Source organism: Zeugodacus cucurbitae, chromosome 2 (genome assembly GCF_028554725.1).
Source record: "Zeugodacus cucurbitae isolate PBARC_wt_2022May chromosome 2, idZeuCucr1.2, whole genome shotgun sequence".
NCBI lineage: Eukaryota > Metazoa > Arthropoda > Insecta > Diptera > Tephritidae > Zeugodacus > Zeugodacus cucurbitae.
The window spans coordinates 81,154,808-81,178,586 of record NC_071667.1 but is presented as its reverse complement, the minus strand read 5'-3'; the positions used below and the strand labels follow the sequence as shown (position 1 = coordinate 81,178,586).

Genomic DNA, 23,779 nt, shown 5'->3' with positions numbered 1-23,779 from the left:
TGCAACCTTAAACCCCTACCAAAATACACTCATGTGTAGCTGTAAAATACACGGTATTTCAATTGTTATCATTTTGTTGATTTGTTGCAGCAAAACAAACTGGTGGGCAATGAGCAGAATGAAGCTGTGGCTCTCATCAGCGTTGTGGTGCCGATGGATGCGTCCGATTCAACTGGCAGTGAGACGCATGTCAATATGTCAGATTTAAGTGCAATTAAAGACAGCGCCGATTTGTCGCAACATGTGGCCAACGGTCAGGTGACTCTAGTGCAGGCGCAGACAGCGGACGGTGACGAGGGCCAACCACAATTCATTACCGTTACAGGTAAGTTCAATATTTGGAAATGTTAACTGTACAGATTTTAGATGGAACATGTGAAAGAATTTCAGTTTTGAAGAAGATATATTAAAGTGAACTTTTAGATTATACATATGTGATTTAAATATTGTATATTGAAATTGTTTATCTTGAAATTTCTATAAATTTCCCAAATTTTTGAGTCATTTTATTTTAATATAAATTTTTACTTCAGTTAACTCTTAGTAAGTTGAGTCATATTTATGTCAAAACCCAGTAAATGTCCATCCTTCAAGTGCTGTTGTTATTGTAACAAGAGAAAAATAGTTTTAAGAAATGTCCCTGGAATAAGTTTATATTCCAAAGTAAATACCAACTATTCCAGTATACTAACAGTTGCTTGTGACACTCCAGTCAGACATGCATAGTAATAAGAGTTATGCATATCAAAATATATATGGATATATATTAGAGCTCTTGGTATTCGACTAATCGACTAACCGAATTAACCGAATAGGGCATTATTCGAATAATAATATTCGGTTTGCAATATTCGGATAGTCGTCAGTCATCGACTATTCGATTAACCGCTCATTTCCGACTATCCGGTTAACCGTTCGTTGTCGACTATTCGAATAGTGTAAGCTCATTCAATTTCTATTTTTATTGAAAAAAGTGAAATACAGGAAAAATGAGCACAACTGACATTTTCACAAGTAAAAACAAACAAAAATCAAAGGCTGCTTAGATTTCAAACAATTTTCATTTATTCGAATAGTGATAGTATAACTATTCGAATAACCGCAGTAGAACGACTATTCGAATAGTCGTAACATTGCGACTAATCGAATAGTACTAACCGGTTAATATTCGTACGAACGGTTACAAACCGGATATTCGAATAATCGGTTTTCAGGTTAATCGAATAATTTTAAGATCCCTAATATATATATAGCCATATGTTCGGGTAAGCGATACCTTGAGTAAAAATTTCGATGTCTTTGAAGGAATTGCATAATTGCATATCTCACAAAACATTTTCATTACATATCCCTTGCACCGTTACAAAATGGACTCATATCGGTATACAACACAGCCAACCTCCCATAGAAGGCCATTTTGAATTCCATAAGATTCTCTTATGTTAGAATAGTTAGTTAATAACTCCAAGATTTCGGTTGACTTTATACTTACGTATCGCTTAAGGTGTGAGTATACAACAGTATAATCTTAGTCTGGGACCCTGAATACAAAGGCATACAAGGAAACGAACTTGCGAACTAATTGACAAAGGCCGGTAGTGTCGGAGCCCTTCATTGCAGTTGGTCGACATGTCCTTAGAGATCGCCTACAATAAGAGGAACGGGCAAGTAGGAACCGCTACAGACTGCAATTGCAGGGATTTCAGCATTCCAATGACCTTCTATGACCTAGACACCTGAGCATCTACTCCTTGATTATCTTACGATCGCGAGAAAAGGAGTCAGGTGATGTGGGCTGTGTATCCCCAAAAAGACCGTACCACGTTCTTCAGTCCTGGAACACTATTTATCTTTCTTGACGCGACAGAGTTAAATGATACACTCTGATAATAGAAGAGTGTATAATAGACCATAGGTCGCAGTGCGATCCTCAATATCTTAATCTAATTTAATGTGAAGCGTGAGGTATTCAACTGAAATTATGCAGAATCGGTCCAAAATTTTCATTCTTTATTTGACTTTTTCGGACAGTAGAGCGTTGTCTATATTATTCGACTGTTACGCTTACCATATTGTATTTAGGTGTCAAAAATTGATTAAACGATAACATTTTGCGATATCGATCCATATCCTTTTCTTTCTACGAGTCGGTTCAAAATATCGTCCAGGGACGAATGTTCAGTAAAAAATGTTTTAAGATAAACTTTAGCAGACACTTGAAAATATTTATTTATTTATATTGACTTTGACTCTCACGGAATTTCTAAAACGTATAATGTTCGGCTGAACCCTAATATAGACATTCCTAACCTATTTTCGAATGGTTTTGTATGGGAAAGCTAGAATAATATAGCGTTTCAGATATGACAGATGACTTCTTTGTAAAGATATAATGAATTTTTGTTCGCTAATTCTAAAACTATTCAACCAATTTTAATAAAGCTGTAGAATATTTTTTTTTTTTTTGGACTTGGCTTTTCATTTCATCAAACTTCTTGTAACGAGATAATCTACAAAAAGACCGAACAATTTTTTAAGACCTCCAATAAGTTGCACAAACTGTATGTAAATCTCAAGTGGGGTAGCAATTTGTTCCGCTACTTATTTATTTTCCAAAAGCTTAGTGTATAATCAATGATTTTCAAGCAATTATTCATACATTTTAAAATCTACTCGCTAATTCCTCTTCATGGTACTAATGAGCACAGCTGCAGTAGCCTACTAACTGTTATGCTCGTATAGCACACGTCTTGGAACCAGCCAAAAGTTAAACAAACAATTATCGGTGAAGCATTAATTAATCCGACCAGTAACTTTGATCTACAGTGGAATACACTTGCAGTTGGCAAACGGATTGCCATCAGCCGCTGTATCTGCCGCTTCGTTTCATTCGTTATTTGCTACTTTATATCCACATATATACATATGTATATATGGGTGTATGTATGTGTGACTGTCAGTTCGTTTTGTTCATTGTTGATATCACAATTAAAAGGACTTAATTTGTAATGAATCTTACCTGCAACAATCGCGCTGCAGGCTGCAAACGCGTATATGGCGCACGTGTAGCGGCAACAATACCAACAAACAGCGTGCCGAACGGTGTAGAATGACACAAATGTATCTCATTTTTGCACCGCAGCGCCCCGGCCCCTGCTGCGCAGCGAAGGGTTACTTACTCTATTTGTTATGACACCGACCGCCGATAGTGATGCGGTGGGCTGCACACATACACATCACACAGGTCTGCGTTAGCGTGTAATTATTATATTTTTATTTCCCAAATACCACATTGCCTTTGTCGTCGCTGTCAGCGCTTCCACTGTAGCACAACATAGCGGTTTCATCCGTATCAGCGGCACAAAGCCTTCAGGTACGCGCGCTGGCTAATATTCACATACAAATATATGTACTATATTGCTGTGCATATGCTAGAGAATAGCTGTATTGGCCAGCCTCACCCCTCTGCTGTTATGTTGTTGTTGTTGCTGCTGCTGCGCGAGATAGAGATTTGTTTAATAAGGGTTTCGCGATTTAAACACGATAATTGTTGCTGGCACACTTTTGTATATTTTGTTGTCTGTCCGTCCGTTTGTCTGTCTGTCTGTGTGTTTGTATATACATATGTTCGCTGTGTTGTTTGGCACTTCTCAATCAATACTGTTGTCAGTGATGATACTTGATTTTATTACAAATCTCCACCCCATCAAATTATACGCACTTTTTTTGAAGTATTGTAGTTGGTAACTGATACCACTGCCCTGCCCTCCATGCTCGTTGACGTTGAAGTGAAGCGGCGGCGAATGAGCGTTTCATCGACTCGCTAATAACCTCCCGCAGTGCGCTCTTTTTCATTTGTTGTTGTTGCTTTTTATTTTGATTATGCTGAAAAACTTACCTTCCAAATCGGCGGAAATATTTCACCTTTGTCCAATAAAAGATGATTTGTTGACAGACAACAGAGGAGTAGCACAGTGGGTTGTTTGTGGAGAAAGTCTGATGGAATAGTAATCGATATGTGAGCGTTTTGTTGTAAGTTATAAAAAAAGACTTAAGTTTGTTTAACATCCCCAAAGCGAAGAGGCTTTATAAGCAGTCAAAGCAGAATAAGTTAAACAGCATTTTTATAAGATATTCTATTTCCCGTAATTTTTGCTCCGTGAAGATCTCTATTTTAAGTATTTTTTTCAAAGAATACAAAAAAAAATTATGGGTTAGAGTCGACGAATGAAAATGGATTATGTAATATCAAGCTGTAGAAAAGGGGAGAAGGGGAGTTAGGAGTCCTAAGATGTTAAATAAGATTTAAGGACCAATTTGAAGGAATCAGAGTATCAATTTATGATAATATTAAAAGAATCGATTAAAGCGTCATCTAGCGCAAAGCTTATAGAACCAAAAAGCTAGAAAATTAACTCGACCATAAAAAGTACTACTGTACTACGTACTTTCTACGAATTGTTTGAAAAAAAATGCATACCCCTACATTAATATTGTTGTCATCAAAATGGTCTCCATTCGATATTATGACACTGGCACACTGGATATTATGGCACTTATGACAGCGCTGCCTCCAATCGTCGAAACACTCCTCGATTTTTAGGATAGGTTGGAAGACCTACAACAATCTCTCGTATGCTTGTAAAAAGAGTGCCCTTTAAGGTTCTCTGTATTTTTGGAAATAGGAAAAAGCCACACGGAGCCTGATGTTTGGCGAAATAGGCTGTCTCACTAATAGTAGCATGCAAATATATAGGAGCACCGTAGTCCTATTGTGGTTTACTACTCGACAGGTGGGTCTCGGCTAGGCTGGGTAAGCGCTGGTCAGTTACTAGCACGTTTGAAGTCGCAAGACGCAGGTCTATCGATCTCTTCGCACTTAGTAAAGTTCACCTCTCCTTAGTCATAGGGATTCTAACTGGCCATTGTCTCATCGGGATCCACGCAGTAAAGTTAAAAGTCTTACAGGGTGCTAGCTGTAGCAGCTACATGGAGGAAAACGAAGTGAGATCATCTCATCTCTTTCTTCTGGAAAGTCCCGTCTGTGCGAGATCTCGGATCTCACTTTTTCGAACAACCGCACGAAATAGCGGATATAGAAGTGAAAAATCTCTGCAAATTTGTAGAAGGTTCCGGGGACTTTGCCGAATCCTAATACCTGATCTCTATTCTAATATTACTATTGGCATTTAGTTTCATCGAAACAGCTCCAATAAGAGTGGTTGATCATAATGATATCCAACGCAAATTCAATATATTTTAACTTTTGCTGAATTACAAATTTTTACAACCTATTTGTCTTATTCGATGCCACTGTGCCTATCAGCACCCTATCTATTTGTTGTCAATACTATATGTAACTCTTACGAGTATATTACAGATTATTGTGTTGCAGTGAGTGTAGTCACAGTACTCAAACTGTATATGCGCGGGCTGATTAAATTGGGCTACGAGTCATTAAATCATTAATGCAGAAAAGCTTAAAATTTAATCTAACTGCGTGTAATGCACACAACGAGAATTCAGCGGGAAAAAAGTGTATTGTAGCAAAAACCTGCTATTAAAAGCAGATTATACCTTTGTGCTCGTTTTAATATGGATGAGTGTTTTATGCATGCAAACACAGCCAAAATGGGTGAGCTTACGAGAGTAAATGAGACAAACACGTGCGTTCTTCACCTATTTCGTATGCCGTTAACGTTACATATATCTGTGTATATCTGTGTATAACGGTACCTGGTTATCTACGTTTGCATCAAGTGAGTTGCTGTGAAAGCGATCAAGCATTACACATGTTTGGTTTCGTTTAATTGTTCGCCCAAACATCAATTGATTTAGATAACATCTGATGTGACATCGGATGGGCGCCCTCTTGTAAATATTTATTATCAGCAACACATAGAATACACACATTTTTTCATGTTTTTCAATATTTTCATATTGTATGGCCCACCCTTTGCCTCTTCATAACTGTTACACAAACAAAATGAATCGGAAATCACAATCACACGAATTCGCAGGACAATAGGAAATCGTACAACATGATCTCTATTTTCCCACTCTTATCTTTTGCATTTTAGAAGTAGAGTTGTGGGGGAATATTAGGTATATATGTATATATTAGTATATGCTATCTTGATAATAATTCAACAAAGTGAAATATTGTAGCTCTACCTTTCAGTGGTCAAGTCATTGCTTTCCTAAACGTTTGTTTGACAAAAGTAGTACTTCAATGGCTTCAGTTGCTTATCAATTTGTAGTATCTCATAGATAGAGGTGCACTTGTTCGTTTTAAATCTAACAATAAGTGTCTCTTTGTTGTTGTTATTTTTTTATAACTTCAAAATTTTTCTTTGCGCAAGGATTGGCCTCCAATCATTGCAGATTTCTAAAGGAAATAAAATTTTCAACCAATATAGAAGCTTTTTCAAATAACAATTTCAACTTATCTTATTTTGATTTAGAAATTATAAGTTCTAAACTAAAGGGTGTTTTTTAGACATGTGGCTTTCAAGAATAATTAACACGCATATTATTTAATTTTATGACCAAGAATTTAGCTTTATTATAGAGATATAGGGTTTGCCATTATGTTTAAATAATGATTTCGAATAATTTCCAGCCGAGAGCCCCAATTTTCGACCACATTTTGCAGCAATTGCGGACGTATGGGAGCAACAAACGTTGTTGCCTGAGGAGGTTGGTATTGAAAATGGGCGAAATCGTACCACTCCCACGCCCTTTTTTTATAAGTGGTCGTGGCCCCGCCCCGAAATAGTTTTTTTGTATATATCTCGCTAACCAATAAAGCTATATGAACGAAACTTTCTGCAGTCGTTTCCCTTCCGTACCCCATCATTCACCATGAAAATAGTTGAAATCGGATAATAACCACGTACACCTCACATACAAAGGTTATGTTGAAAATTATTCACTAACTGACTAACGAAAGAAACACTAAATTTTACAGAAGAAACAGCATAAAGAAGCTACACTCAGATTTTTTTACAAAATGAAAAATGGGCTTGGCGTCGACAACTTCAAACCATATCACAGGAACTAATCGACCGATTTCAATGAAATTCGGTATATAATATTTTCTTGACACCCTGATAACACGAATGAAATAATTCAGTTTTGAATTAAATCTGATTCTTTCACTTCATAGCATAAACATTGGGAAGCGATGAAGATAGTGGAATAAAACTTTACATAAATACTGTATTTGAGCTTTGACATCATTTGTGGACATCACGGTGGTCTTTAAAAAGCGATATATCTTAGCAAAATTACGTGAGCGTATAGTCTTCGATATTGTATCTTGGTGATGAAAAATAGTGAAATTACTATTTATGATGATTTTCGTTATTCTATAATATATGGATTTGTGCCGAATATATGGGTGGAATTGCACCCGAACTTAGCCTTTGCTTACTTGTTTATTTGATCGTAAGAGTTTGTCTTGGGGCTCCACTGTTGGATAGTTATCTAACCAAAATTTGCGTCGTTCAAAGTTCTATATCTCATGAAACAATTGGTCTAATTAGAAGACATAGGGATTCAATTACACTATACGACAAAATCGTTTTCTGGGTATTGGACCAAACTTTCTGGTCATAAGTAAATTGTGTCTCCGTTTTTCCAAGCTATGGGCATAAGCTACCTTTCCTTCATATTCAAATGCTATACAACAATTTTGGATCAAGCTTATATCACAGATATAAACGGTCGAAATTAAATTAAGAAGGAAATTTTGATTGCATCCTTATTTTATTTTTATTAACTGTATACTGTAATTAATAATAATTAAAAAAATCCTTCACATGCACATATTTCGATTTTGGAGTCTATCTTCGAAGTTTTTTACTTATGCCTCAATCTCCCAGAAAAACTAAGTTTGAACCAATACCCAGCCGAGTGTTTTATAGTGTTATAGTGCGCCCTCTCATAAAATCTTTAAGGTCAGGTAGTATCATCAGAGATAACCTGGTCTTCCGATTTCCAATGAGATTATAATGCTCTCAGAACATAGACCAAAGAAATATTAAGTCGTTAACCTATATTCTTCACTGAAAAATATTTAAAATATGGAATTTTCATTACCAAAGCACACCTTAGTGAGCATTTTTGGTACAGGGAAAAAACGGTAATTTATCTATTTGCATTCATCATCGCCATTTTTTTAGAAGAACACCACCTATAGAACAAGTTGTTTCCAGCGTGGGTTCGTTTCGACACTATCATCATCTATCTGAATATTTATGTGTCTACCCCATACCATATAGAGAAAATTGAAATCACCGTACAAAGTAGTTCTTAAAATGGTTTGAAGAAAAGCTGAATTATTAGCTTTGAATGTGCGAATATGGCTTTTCAAGGATTTTATAAATGAATCAACGATTTTGATGCAATAGAAAATATAATGAGCAGAGTTTTAAAGTCATGTGAGCTCACTTTACCCCTTACTTTAAATTGGAATTTCCGAAATTCGTAATATAATTGCCAAAGGTACTTTGGTTGGTAATAATCTATGGTTGTTTTGAGAAAAATCTACTAATTAGAAATTAGAATTTACGAATAAGTCCTTTTTATGATTGAATAGATATCACAAAACAGTCAGTTAGAATATGATATTGATACTACATTGCTCTATAAGATATTGAAGTAAATTTAGGACATAAAATCACACGGAGAGAAAAAACCTAAATTCAAGACATTTAATTGGTATTATGAACGAGAGTCACAATTTATAATATAGTAGTGCTTAGTAATCTAATAATTGGAATAATAAATCATTTTCTAACGCAATGAAAAAGCTTTAACGGTGCCATAAAACCCATTCAAGTGCCAGTGACAACTAAGCCTTAAATTCTGTCATAAAAAGGAAATAAATTCATTATTGTTAGAAAATCATTTTTTACCAACACTAATTTAAAAATAACTCCCTCTGGATTATGCCAATTAAATTAAGGTGAAACTGCGTTTTCCTTTTAAACAGTTGTGCACGAACCATTTTAAAGCTGTTTTTTCGACCACAACATAGGTGACCACATGAACACCGCAAACCGACAGAGAAAGTGCGGTGTAGTGTGCATACAAGCGGATATTTACATGTTTACCTAGCTACATATATGTATATGAAATATATAAATATACAAGTATATATGTTCCTCTTCCGAGTGAACTGAATCAAAAAGGAAAACGAATTTGAAAAATGAGAAATTAAAAGTGAATTTTAGTGAAATAAAAAACAACGACAACTTTCAAAAGATAAATAAATGCGCTCAGGGATATAGTAAACGCACACATTTCATGCAGAAATTTACAGTTAGATATATGTATATCTATGTATTTGTGGTAGTACCTCCCACACACACTCACACAGTCGCCTTGCAAAAATTTCATAATTCGGCACATTTGGCATTATGCCACTTATTATTTAGTGGCGCTTTCAGGCTTTACGGTTGGCTGAAATGTCAAGCCAGAGAGCCAGCAGCCGTCAGGCGCCAACAGTTTGCCCGGAAACGAAATTATAAGTATACTCTACGAGTCGGGGTTGAAACACCACTCAGCAGCCGTTGCGCTGACAACAACATGCAACAAGCAGCGGCAGAGTGAAAAAGAGAAGAGATCGAGTAACACAGAGAACCATACGCACATGCAGACTCACCACCCAGCAACATGCCACGGATGCTGTATGCGCAACAGTTACGATTGTGTGTGTGTGTTGCATACAGTATACGCAGAGGGAGGTGCTTGCCACGACGCGTATAACGGTCGCGTCGGATTGGTCGATTATTTGGTAGTTTTGGTTGACAGCAACGCCGCGCTCCCATCCATCGACGGGCAACGTGGATGGGCAAACCAATATGGTGGATGGATACCGGAGGAGGGCAATTTACGACTCCAAGTGACCTCTGTGGATTGACGGATTGCCGTAAATGTTGGCGCCACTGCTGTGCTGCGCTGCTAATAAATCCGCTGCACTCACATTGATGTCATGATTATCCCTGAATTAGCTGGCGCACAGACAGAGCAAGGAACTCGCTGTAAAACAAAAACAAAATTATGCATAATTTCCGTGCTTTATTTATGTGCTTCTGCGTAGTTGATGGAGGCAAGAAACTGTTAGTACGAAGCGACGAAACGCTTTGCTGTGACGCAGTGCGTATACGCAACATAATTTTATGGAGCCATCAACAGTCGAGGCTTGTATTACAAGCGAGAAGTCGATGTATAAGTGAGCAGGCTGCATAATGGACATCTTACAACGGATTGGTGGCACAAACAATATCATCGCTGCTACTGCTCTTAATAAAATATGAAAAATTGTCAGTTGGTGGGATGCTGATGGTGGTGGCTGCTGCGAACCGTAGCTACCAGTGCTGTGGTGGTGGTGTGAAACGCTCAAATCATAACGCATAACAACTTTCAGCGTCGCTGACGGAAAAGCGCCACCACCAACACGCAGTTAAACCGCCTGCACCCTCACCGAAAGCCCGCCACCGTTGCTAACGTCTCGGTAGTCGCCGTCGCCGCCGTGACTTTGCGCCATCCATCATTAATGTCGGAGGCTTATTGCTAGGATAACATTTGAGTTTGGTTTCAGTTGTAATTCTACCGTTCATCATCGTCGTTGTTGTGTACATTATTAGCGCGCATCTCCAAGGTTGCTAGGCGCAAGTGAGCTCACCCACATACATATCTAGATTTATGTATATAGCCAAACAGCAGCAACACTGTCACATGGAAAGAGGCAAGGCATTTCCGCCATAAACAACGCATTCCACATTCGCAGCGACTCACTTCACTTCACTTCACTCTTCGACCGCCGACACATTTATGTTTTGTAAATTGATGCGCCCGCTAGCATCGAAAGTGGACGCTCCGGGCAGTGTAAAACTTTCACTCTCTATTAGACACTCGAATCTACCGCACACACCTTGTCGACATTGACATCGACAGCAACACCATTGCCATCACCATCGCCATCGCCAACCTGTTCAATATCGTCTCACCCAGTAGTCGTGGGGTCGGGAGTGTACTTGGTTGTGTTCGGTTCGTATTAGTCGTACGTTCTATCGGTCGGTCGGTCGTACAGTGGATCGGTTGATTGAGGTCGCGTCGGTCAGTCGTTCGGACGGTTTCTTAGCAGAAGTACGCTGCAACTGTCAGTGTCAGTGTCACTGTCACTATCACTCGAAATTGTCCTCGCAGTCGGTCGGTGAGTGGGGACGTGCCGCCCCCAACACTCAATACACACGTATCAATCGGACGTCGTTCTATGTGTTGTTATGTTCCGGTTTCCTAGTTTCGTAATTGGTACTTTTCGCTTTAGGAGCTGATATCAATTTCGGTCGTAACTATTAGTGATGTCGCTCTTGTGTCCGTTACATCAAAACCCCATATATTGGTGTCATTGAACCAGTGATTTGTTGTGTTTAATTGAACTTTAGTGTGACTGTGTCTATGTGCAAACTTTATGTGAACTTGAGTGCAACAAAATTATTTTTCGGATTTATACTACTTCGTGCAACATTAGCGATTGGAGCCCTCTTTTTACCATACATTTTCTGCGGTCTTCAACGCACTTTGTCAATTAAACTATAGCATACATCTGTTAACAACTGAAATCGCCTGAGTGCTCATACTTTCGTTCGGTTGTTTTGTGACTTCGTCAGCAGTGCGCGTTGCTGCACTAGTGTTGTGTAAAACGTAACGAATGCATTCGAAACTCTCCTTGGATCATTCACAGCGTCACTTGCAATATTTGAATACCTCTCCGAATTATCCGATTTTGGACAAGTGTCGCTGCAAAGTTCATCACCTGCACAACAGTTGTCACCAACAGCTCTTGCAACCGCCAGCACAGCAACCGCAACAGTTTACATCGCAATATCAGCTGCAACAACAGCAGACGCAAATTCCACAACATCTGCATCATCATCATCATCATCACCACCATCACCATCAGACTTTCGTAGCTACGGCTTCCAGCTTCTCGGCGAACTCATCATCATTCTCTTCATCGTCGGCATCATCACTGTCTTCGACATCATCTAGCATGTACCGACGCCACAACAATCTCTCCTATTGCGGTGGTAAATATTTGCATGCAATGCAATAAAAATGCGCCTAACAGTTTTTGAAAGTAGTATAAATGCTAGACAAACAGTAATAGTATTGAAGAAACCATATAACAACAGGTTTACTCAAGGTCGTTTGACCCATGGTCCCTTAGTTCGACGAAATAGCTTGTCCCAAAACCACTTATTCGATAAAAATTTTTACAAATACAATTTTTTTTTTTACAAAAATACGAAATCTTGCTATGTCACTTTAACAAACTGTTTTTTAGGAACTAAAATTGAGCCTAAAAAAGGTCTTTGAAAATTTATTCTGGGAATAAGGAAAAATGAATCGAATTTCGTTTCAGGTCTTATTCAACAAGTATCTGAGTTTATGACAAAAGTTTGAACTAACATTTTGCTACAAAGGAAGATGAAGAGATCGTACAATCTATTCAAGCAATCTCACAATTTTTTAGATAACATAAATACAAAGTCAAATTCATGCACCAAACCAAAAGAAAGACTAAACCAGAACTTTCCAGTAAAATATCTTTTTTTCAAATTTTAAAATCACTCGTTTTTTTTCATTTTTGGATCTTGTTATACGTAGAAGGTGTTCTTTTTTTAAATTTGATTTGATTGATCATTTAATTTTGGTTTCATCAAATATGGAAACTTGAACTTCAATATTTTATCACTGTTTCATTAAATTAAAACTAAAAAAATAGTTAAATTAAAATTGCTTTTTAAATCGTATTTAATATAAAACAAATGAAGTTAAAGTGCTCTTCACCACCATTTTCATAAATCAACAATATCTTCATTTTTAAAGTATAATCTTTACCACTATTGAATGATATCAATCTCAAGGGATTTATATTTTAATTATTTTGAAATTGTAGAATGTTAAAATTATTTACTTTCAATAACAAGAAATACAAATTTTAGATAAATATTTTAACTAACAAATTTCTAAGCTAAGCGACAATCTGAATTACAGTGGAACTTCCATAACTCGAATTTCTATAAGTCGAAGATCTCCATAACTCGAACACTTGAATAACGTTTAGAAGCCAAATTTCATACAAATTTCCTTCCCTAACTCGAACTGTTGAAGTGGCAATAGAAGTCAAATTTCATACAAATTTCCTTCCATAAATCGAACTTTTCGACCAGGACATTATACAAAATTTAAAATTTTACTATCAGGGAACAATTTTAAAAGAATCTTTCTATATCGTATGGAAGCAAACAAAAAATATGATTTTATACTTCTAAATTTCCTAAATCGTGTAACAAAGGCATGAGATATAGACGTCAAGTGCCAAACAATAGCAAACTGCAACAAACAAAATTACAGAAAACACCTTTTAACGTATGTCCATAAAACTGTTTGCGAAGCAAATAACTCAAATAAATCTATATTATACAGCTTTTTGAAAAATTGTGAGTTTTAATGAAAATTCTATAACTCGGAAGTTCCTCTAACTCGATTTTTTTTTTGTGGATTATGGTGATTCGAGTTAGTGAAGTTCAACTGTATATTGTTATGTGTGGCTTATAGCTCATTTAGTACAATTGCGTTGAAATAAAACACAAAAACTAAATAAAATTTGGCTTTATAGTCATAAACTGAAAGTTCTACCCTAAGTATAAACAATTTCCAGTTCACTTCGTGTTAGAAAGAATTTTAGCAAATAATTTTCTATTTACACTCAAGTTCAACTTATTATTTTCGATACAAGTCCATAACGCATTTAAGCTCTATTAACAGTTTATAAAGGTGGACTGATTTCGATATCGATTAATTATTTCTTTTCTAGAGGCAAAGCCTTATAATTGGAAATTTATTATCTCACCTCAATGCCTAATTATACTTCAGAAAGCAATTTTAAGTGATTATTATCGTATATGACTTACATATTGCTTGAAAGCAATAAGAGTGTTGAAACACATATAGCTTAACTATTGCTCATAGATAAAAAAAATATCCCAAAAGGTTAGAAAAGATGTATGTTTATATAATATGAAACAAATATATATGATCAGTGGACATCAAAAAAAGTTGTTCCCAAAACAGATAATGTTGATTTATCATCTAGAAAACAAGATTCCTTTATGTCAAGAACAAGCATCATTGAGTAAAATATTCTACGACAGAAGATACTAAAGTACAATTTGAAGAACCATGCTTGGTCTTTATTAATAAGCATTTATGAAAATGTGTATAAATAAGGCAGGAATGCGCTGAAACGATTTTCAACACAAAATATTTATAAGTTTGCCTACAAACTTCAATAGTTTCCAGACATACAATTTTATACAGACAAGCAAATGTGTAAAAAAATCAAAAAAAAAAATTTAAATTATATTTAGGTTATTAGGCATATAAATTATGCAGCGTCGGGTTAATGCAAACTCGACTGTCCTGGAAACGATAAAAAATGTTGTCTTGTAGACTTTTTTGTCAAAATTTCACCTTTGAGAAATCCATTGCACGAAAGTTAAATCGATTAAAGCCTTCCTCATTTCTTACTTGGTCTGTAGCAGCCGTGTTTTTATGAGCTTGGTGATTTTCATATCGCTCGTACTTCAATAGTGTCACAACTCAAAAAATTCGGAAAGTTTCAGTAGAGCGATTTAAAGTTTTCAATTGTCTCTTATTTATCAAATATAGAAAAATGCCATAAGTGTATTGACAAATCTAGTGGCGTGTAATATTTTAAATTCAATGTTGAGCATAAATGGACCAAATAGAGTGTACTAATTCTTTTTCTTGGGCATAAATTTGACCCACTTTGAATTATGTCGTTATTTGTGAAAAATAGAAATCAATTTCGTCATTTTTGCTGAAAAAAGCAATATGAAAAATTAAATTAATTTTTCATCAATATCGTTGTAATACAAAATGTGTCTTTCTTTCCATGCATAATTCTGTCACAACAGGGTCGTTTTTGTGGTTAAAAAATATTGCAATGGCACATTCTTATTTCACGGTTTATTTTTCTACGCATCGGAATGAAATTTTTATACAATATGGACTATGGACTACTCAACTCAAAAATCGTGTTTTTTGAGTTATGACACTATTCAAGTAAATGAGTGATATGTTAAAAGTTCACACCCCATTGCTTGTTCGTGATTATTGACCAAAAATACAAGCTTGCTACGTGTGACTTTCATCTATTTCCAAAATTAAAGAAAACCTGAGCCAAAAGAGCCAGGTTATTCCAAAAATCGAGTTTGAGAAGTGTTTCGACGATTGGAAGAAGCGCTGGCATATTATCGAATGGGGTATATTTTAAAGGCGCCAACATTAACATAGACGAAGGGAATAAATGATTTATTTGATGCTGCAAAATAATAAAAAATGTGACCTTGATGTAGGAATTCATATTGTTGTCAGATTTATGATTTTTTCCGTTTCTCCAAAAGAAAAGGGCAAGGATGAGTTTATTAGAAACTCTAGTTTTATAGTAGCAAATTAGAACGTATGTCGACAGTCGAATAGGAGTTAGAACTTGATTGAATTTTCCATTTTATCGGTCCGAGATGTAATCTGCAACTTCTAAAATGCAGATTCCTAGATTCCGGAAAATTGTTATTGCATATTTTTGTTGTAAAATGTTAACGAGTAGGCTCAAAATCAGTTACTCTTGAATCGAACAACGAGTTTACTCTCAAGTTTTCTGAGAGACAGATCATTTCATGAGTTTGTCGAACTTCGATTTCCAGAAATGAAGAATAAAGATATAAAATTATTGTTTTAACGATTGCTCTTAATGTCTTAACATCTTTAGAGGCGTAAAACTCAATTGTTTTAGATTTAGTGCAATTTTATAAAATTTTTATAAATTTCAATATTTTCTTATTTCTTCATTTTACTTTCGCAGTTTCTGCGCAGGATGCTGGCCAGAACTATCAAGTGCAATATGTGGATACAGAGTTGTATCACGGCAATTCCAGCCAAACTCAAATGTAAGCAGAAGACATGGCAATCAAATTGTTCTAAAAAACATTTTAATGAGATAATTTGTACTTCCATTACACAGGACGTACCCCTTTTGTCCAGTTGGCGACTATCAAACGAATGGCCAGACATACTACTCCACGGCGGCAAGTAGCAATTATGCAACCGCATCGGTTGCGAACGCGCCGGCCACACACGCTTCAACGCTGCCGTACCTGGTGCCGGTGGAGGAGGGATTATTGCTGAACACTTCGTCGCAATCGCATAGTCGAGACTCGCCGCAGAGCTTAACGGTAAGTGTTTAAGACTAAATAATTGCCACAAAACCATGCGAGTACTCATTGTAACTGTAACGGTGATTTTTTGCTTGTTTTTTTTTTTTTATTTTGTTTTTAGGAAGTGGCTTACATACAGGAGGCGCAGAGCACACCGCAAACGCCCACTTCCACCACAACAACAAACTCGGTGAGTGGCGGTAGCATTGGCACAGGCGGCGGAGGTGCATCACCGGACAGCGAACAAAATGGACTCGGCACCTCGAACAAAGTAGCTTCAGCCACGGTAAGTCCACAATTATATTGACTCATAACGGTTTTGTGTACAAATTGATTTGAGTTGTAAAATATTTGCGCAAAATTTGCAAATTGTTTGCGGAATTTCTCATTAATAAAGCATGCATCTCACACATTGCGCTCAGTAAGTGTGGGCGTGACACTCGTGCAACCCACACAATTGCAATTTGTTTTGCGAGTAGCAAGGCAGCACTTTAAATTCCCAACTCATGTGTATATCCATATTTTCGTTCTCTTTCTCGCACGCACGGTTACTTTGCATGCTGCGCTCGGTGGTGGCTGCGCTGCTGCAGATCAAGTGGTTGTCACGCAACTACGAGACGGCCGATGGCGTCAGTCTACCCCGTTCCACGCTGTACAACCATTACATACAGCATTGCAACGAGAACAAATTGGAGCCGGTGAATGCCGCCAGTTTCGGCAAACTAATTCGTTCGGTGTTCTCTGGCTTGCGTACACGTCGTCTAGGCACACGCGGCAATTCCAAATATCACTATTATGGCATACGCATCAAACCGGACTCGATACTGAATCACATGATGGACGAGAAGCCGACCTATTCAACACATTCCGGCAATGGTGTATCGGCCGGCATCGGCGGACATTCGACGGCCAGCGGCGGTGTAGTGTCCACCAGTGGAGCCGGCGGCGGTGGAGGCAGTGGCAATATGCCGCATAACGGCAATCGCAATCTGAAGAAGATGAGTTTCAAGCCGGAATCCTACGAAACTTGTGCACAGGTAAGAATTGAAGCGCGATAAAAAGATATGCTGAGAACGATTGATTTACATTGAATTTTCGCTTCACAGTATTTGGGCGATGGCGCTGGCGCGATTCCCTCATTTCCCGCCATCGAATTGAATCACACGTACAGCAGTGAGCTCACGCATGAGGATGTGGAGACCTTTCGCGCCATGTATCGCGAGCACTGCGAATCCTTTTTGGATGCTGTGCTGAACCTGGAGTTCAGTACCATTGAGTATTTGTGGCGTGACTTTTGGCGTGCCAACGACAACAACAATTTGGAGGAATGCGAGGAGGAGAAGTATCTGAGCAAGACGAAACTATATCTGCTGTGCCACTGCGCAGAAGTGCAAAAGTTTATCAAAGAGGTGAGGTGGTGTTTTCAATTTATCGTTTTTCAATTCCGCCATGCAAAATAAATAATAATTTTTGTTGTATTTTTATTAATCTTACTTAGGTTGACTATCAGTTCTACCAGAATATGGTCGATGTAATCATTCCGGATGTGCTGCGCTCCATACCGAATGCTCTCACACAAGCCATACGCAATTTCGCTAAAAACCTGGAGCTTTGGTTGTGCGAATCCATGGTCGGCGTGCCCGATCGCTTGGTACAAATGAAATCGGCCGCGGTGTCAGCATTTTGCCAGACTCTACGGCGCTACACCTCGCTCAATCATTTGGCGCAAGCAGCGCGTGCCGTCCTCCAAAATAGTTCGCAAATAACACAAATGCTGAACGACTTAAATCGCGTGGACTTCCATAATGTTCAGGTTAGTATCATATTTTTTTCTTATTTTTTCGGAAATCTATCGGTTGTAATTGAATTGTGTAGCTCTCAAAACTGTCGCTACGTTTGCAGTATTATTTTTGAAATAGGGTTGCCATCTGTTTCAAAAATAATTTTATGCGATTTATAATACAACGGTTTAATACCACATATCTAATGCTGAACGACTAAAATCGCGTGATCTTCCATAATGTTCAGATTTGGTTCTGAAATCGTTCGATTTTTGAGACAGGGTTGCCACTTGTTTGAAAAAATTTAATTTTTCTAAAATTCATAACATAGCGGTTTATTACAATATGGTTGAGACCCATTAAATTGAAAAAAAGTTTAATAAAATTCATAATATAACGGTTTATTATAATATGGGTCTCAAATAAAATCAATCGAGCTTTCACTTGTTAACAATATTCTACATTTCAAAACTACTTTTTTCAGGAACAAGCCGCCTGGGTATGTCAATGTGAGCCGGCGGTAGTGCAACGTTTAGAGAACGATTTCAAGTCGGCGCTCCAACAGCAAAGCTCCTTGGAACAATGGGCCTCGTGGCTGCAACTGGTCGTTGATTCTGCCTTGCAGGAGTATCGTGGCAAGCCCTCATACGCCAAGGCAGCGCGCCAATTCCTACTCAAATGGAGCTTCTACAGCTCCATGGTTATACGTGACCTGACACTACGATCCGCTTCCAGTTTCGGTAGTTTTCATTTGATACGTCTACTCTACGATGAGTACATGTTTTACCTGGTCGAGCACAAAATAGCCGAGGCGCAACAAAAGACCGCCATTGAGGTTATCTGCGATCGCATGGTAAGTGAGATGAAATGAAAATGAATCACCCATTAAGCTTGATTTAATAAATTGTGTCTCTCTCTTCCCCAGCACAAGGATATTGACTTCGAGTTTGACTACCAGTTGGAGTTTATCAGCGAGAGCCACGAACAACAGCAGCAACAACAGCATAATACAGTGAACATCAACGCCACTTCCTCGGTCGGCAATCCAGCGAAGCGTTTGAAGCACGAATGAGTAAGTGCTGTGGTAGAAGTGCAGAGCGTACACCGAACGACACCCAGCAGTATTCAATGCAACGATGTTGGTGTGCTGCAGGCAAAGTTCGCCGAGTATCTTTGCTTGCTGGCATCATTATAGTGGTAGTAGTAGTAGTTGTAGTCCATATACACGTAAGTTAGCCATAGCTACCAGAAACGCCATTGAAGCACCAAAAATATTTGTAATGTAAGAATGCAAAAATATACATATGTATCGCGTATGCAAGCGTGTGTGCGACAAACAGCACGAATCGATTTCCAAGCATTTAAAGAAACATTAAAATAATACATATATACAAATTAAGAAACTAATATTAACAAAAAATTTTAATTTTTAGGTTATTTTTTTCACGCATGTTTTTTTTTGTTTTTGTTTTTTAAATAGTAGGCAAACAATTTGTAATTGCCACCAAATAGTGTTAAGCCGTCCATATGCAGAATATTATCGTACGCGCCCCGTTTATGCGCCGTTAGCGCGTGTGCTTGTGGGTGCTGATTGATTAATTGTGTGTAAAGTTGTTTTTCAAGAATTCGTACAATACGTAAAGAATATATAACTATGCAAATAATTGTCATGTTTAGGTGTCAATAACATAATATATGGTATATATATATATATCTATGCTTGTATGTATAGTTGTTGCTTTTTATGCAGATACATATTTATGTATGTATGAATGTATGTATAAAATATCATCTAGTGTCAGTTTTGTAAGGTTTCACGTGGAATGTATGCCATTTGTTTCCCGATGGAATATGAAATGTCCAACACTTGGGTGGGCTTCCGCTTCCGCTCAAAAACGTTATATTCCCAGAAAACAAGCCGGCGTCTTAAATTAACTACACGCTTTTGCTTGTAAGCACTTATTCACGTTGTGGATTAAGGAGCACAGCGTGGAAAGCATAAAAATGAAAATAAGACAACTCAAATAAGTGTAAATATTTTTTTTTTCTTTTTGTAAAAAAGCCGTAAAATTTGTTAAGTAGCTATTTTTAGAGTTTTTAACCTTTTCCAATTTTTGTTTTCGCTTTAAAAAATTTCGCAGTGCCAGTGAAGTAATGCATATATCCTATTTATAATTTACATTTTATTTGGGTGCCATTGTTTTGATATTTTTTTTTAGTTTTCATATATGAAATAACACAAGTTGAAAAAAAATCTTGAGGCCATTTCCACTAGACTATACCGGCGTTTGGCTATCAGCATTTGTTTTGATTTTTTTTTTATAACAGTAAAGCATTACATTATTCTAAAGCACTTTGGGGGCCCGAGAATATACGTATCACTTGGATTAGCCGCTTCATAATGCTGCTATATCGTCTATATTTTAGAAAATTATATACAAAATTAGAAACTTTGTATATTTTTAAATATGTTAGGTTATGTACGACTTCGAATAGGATATATCAGAGACAGTTTCTTGTATGATAAAGTATCCAGAGTATTAAAGTGGTCGCCTAGTATATACAAAATGAAAAATTTCTTATGACTTGTGACTTACCGATCAAAACAGATTTAGAACGCTGAAAAAATAGCCCTTGGTCGAATAAAATACGGCTAAATTCCGGTATCATAGAACCAGCTGTTGTGAAAATTTTTTGAAAATTTCTATATTGAGAAAAATCAGCTCAGTCTTAAATTTCGAATATACTTTCGAGAATATATCATAACCAATGGCTTAAATTAAATATAAATATTTCGAATTCCGAATCTATTTAATTATATGTAAAAATTATTTTTAGCTTCAACATATAACAGTATTTATATTTACGTATCCCAGTAATATATTTACATACATTCTAAATAAATTTTGGAAAATTAAAAGCCTCAAAATTTTCATGCAACGACTTAATTTAGTAAATTAGCAAATTGTAGAAGATATAGTACAATCGGTATAACCTTTACTACTGTTTTCAATTGAACTAAAAATTATTTTCCAAATTTTAGGTTATGAATTTTTATTTTATTTTTTTTAATTTCGAATATTAAAAGTAATTTTATTTCTAAATTTATAATGTCATTCCAAAAAACCTGGTATTATATTAAAAAATATATATATTTAATAAAATTAATTATTTTGCTTTGCTTAACTCTTAATTAGTCACAACCCTTGTAAGAATTATATTCAAATCATAATTTATAAAACGAATTTTAAATTCATTAGTATTCTAGCGCTTCATTTACCAGTTTGCTAGTCAGCTACGCAATTTCAAAACTGTTTTAATTAATTTTTTTATTTTTAAATTGTCAAATGTGTCACCTTGCATTTAAACACTTTACATAAAATAAATGCACAACAGATAAATAAATTTATTTTCTACTGGAGAACTTATTTGTGAGTAACTTAAGTAAATGTGAAAAAAAAACAATTTTTATAAAAACAAAAATAAATAAATATTGTAGCAACAATAAAATATATTTTACAAAAAACAAAATAAAAGAATTCTTAACAACGCATACAATGTTTCATGTACAAATGTGAATCGAGTATTTTTATAAGAAACTTAATGAAAACAAAATGAAATATAAATACCAAACAGCACAAAGGAATACTATAAAACTATATTGTTCAGCGCATAGCCAATAATAATAATTTCGTAATTGCTCAAAAACTCTATGAATATAATTGTTAAATGTATATTTTATAATAAACGCAATAAACATTCCAATGCTCAAACCTTCATTGTATTAAATATGCGTATATGTGTATGTGTATGTGTGTGCCTACATACATACATACATTACCTATATCATATATATAAAAAAATATCGGTACAAAAATGTGGCGCAATTCGTTTGACTACAGCGCATATATGCAGAATTGGTTGTTAAAATTAAGCAAATATGCTACAAACTATATTTTTAAGCAATGTGAGTATATACAAATTAAAAAAAAAAAAACAAAAACATTTCGATGTGTCTAACTATAAAACCTTGAAAAAATCACACTTTTGGAAATCAAATTATTTACTATGACTCTAAATTCATGTAATGCAAAATAAAGAAATACAAAATATATTTTATTTCTGTTTTTTTTCTTCGGTATAGAATATGGAAAGGAGATTGAAGGATTATCGAAGTGATTTCTTAACCCATTTGCTAGACTTGATATTAATAATGTTAACAGAATACATTTCAACTGGATCGTTCCATGCAAACTAAGGTTTGTGAATTTGGACACATAGAACATGTTGGTAGATACTTTGAGTGCAACATAAACTGAATTAAAAATAGCTCCAACTGGAGATTGTCCAAATATGCACTTTTTTCTTTCGAAATTAACCATTCGTAAATTAGCATTGAAAAGGCCGAACCAATTGGAGATAGGAAACAAAACCAAATCGCTCTCCAACTGGTATTCCCAATGGAGTGGTGGTCTTCCTCCTCCTCGGCTACCACCAGCGGATACTGCATCGAACAGTTTCAAAGCTGGAGTTATTTCGTTCATTCGAACAACATGACCTAGCCAACATAGCCGATGTCTTTTTAATCTCTGAACTATGTCAATGTCGCCGAATAACACATATAATGACGTTCCAACATCTGCGTTATTCGCCGTTGGCAATGTTCAAATGACCATAAATCTTTCGCAAAAACTTTTTTTCGAAAACTCCTAGTGCCGTCACATTGAATGCTGACGCTTCTGCACCATAAATCAGGACGGGAATGATAAGGGACTTGTAGAGTTTACTTTTCAATTGCCTACTCAGTCCATAGTAGCACCTGTTGGCAAGAGTGATTCTGCGCTGGATTTCAAGGCTGACATTATTATCGGTGTTGATGCTGGTGCCCAGGTATACGAAATTATCTACAACTTCAATGTTATGACTGTCAACACTGACGTGGGAGCCAAGATGCGAAGGCGATGACTGTTTGATGACAGAAGGTATTTCGTCTTGTCGTCATTCACCACCAGACCCAAACGCTGCCTTATGCAGTCCGGAAAAAGCATAACTAACGGCGCGGTTGTTATGGCTAATGATATCGATATGATCCGAATACGCCAGCAATTGTACACTTTGAAATCGCATCGATAAAGACTCGCCCTGTCAGAAAACGAACGACTCGGAGAGGTGCTTCCCTCTTCTAACTGCTATTCTGGTATTATGAAGCGTCTGTTTATATAGGCAGGGATACCGCGGCATAGAGGCAGCTCGTGCTATCGAAGGCAGCTTTAAAATCGATGAAAAGGTGGTGTCTATCGATTCTTCACTCTCGGGTCTTTTCATAGTGAATATCAGGTCCATGGTGGATTTTCCAAGTCTAAAGCCACACTGATAAGGTTCAATCGGTTCGTTGACGGTGGGTTTTCGTCTGTCACACAGTGCGCTCGATAGGATCTTATATGCGATATTGAGGAGACTTATCCTACGGTGATTGGCGCAGCTTATGGGGTCTCCCTTTTTATGTATATGACAGAGCACACTGGGATTCCAATCGTCCGACCATATTTTAGTTGATGCATGCACCTTATCAGTGCTTCACCGCCGTATTTAAATAGCTCGGCCGCCAATCTAAAGGCCTCCACCGCGGATAATTGCTATTCGAATTTCTTCTTGGTCGAGCAATGGAACATCTGTTCCATC

General features: G+C 36.6%; 1 protein-coding gene across 1 annotated transcript in view; it reads left to right on the top strand.

The window, feature by feature from the left end:
* LOC105220242 (DNA-binding protein RFX2) overlaps positions 1-22,211 on the top strand; it is a 31,537-nt gene extending 9,326 nt beyond the window's left edge. The window contains exons 4-12 of the mRNA XM_011196676.3: positions 91-325; positions 15,965-16,049; positions 16,124-16,334; positions 16,438-16,602; positions 16,907-17,353; positions 17,423-17,725; positions 17,815-18,129; positions 18,582-18,950; positions 19,023-22,211. Coding sequence (XP_011194978.2) covers positions 91-325; positions 15,965-16,049; positions 16,124-16,334; positions 16,438-16,602; positions 16,907-17,353; positions 17,423-17,725; positions 17,815-18,129; positions 18,582-18,950; positions 19,023-19,169 — 2,277 coding nt within the window. The 3' untranslated portion in view covers positions 19,170-22,211. The remainder of the gene's footprint in view (positions 1-90; positions 326-15,964; positions 16,050-16,123; positions 16,335-16,437; positions 16,603-16,906; positions 17,354-17,422; positions 17,726-17,814; positions 18,130-18,581; positions 18,951-19,022) is intronic.
* The last annotated feature ends 1,568 nt before the right edge of the window (positions 22,212-23,779 follow it).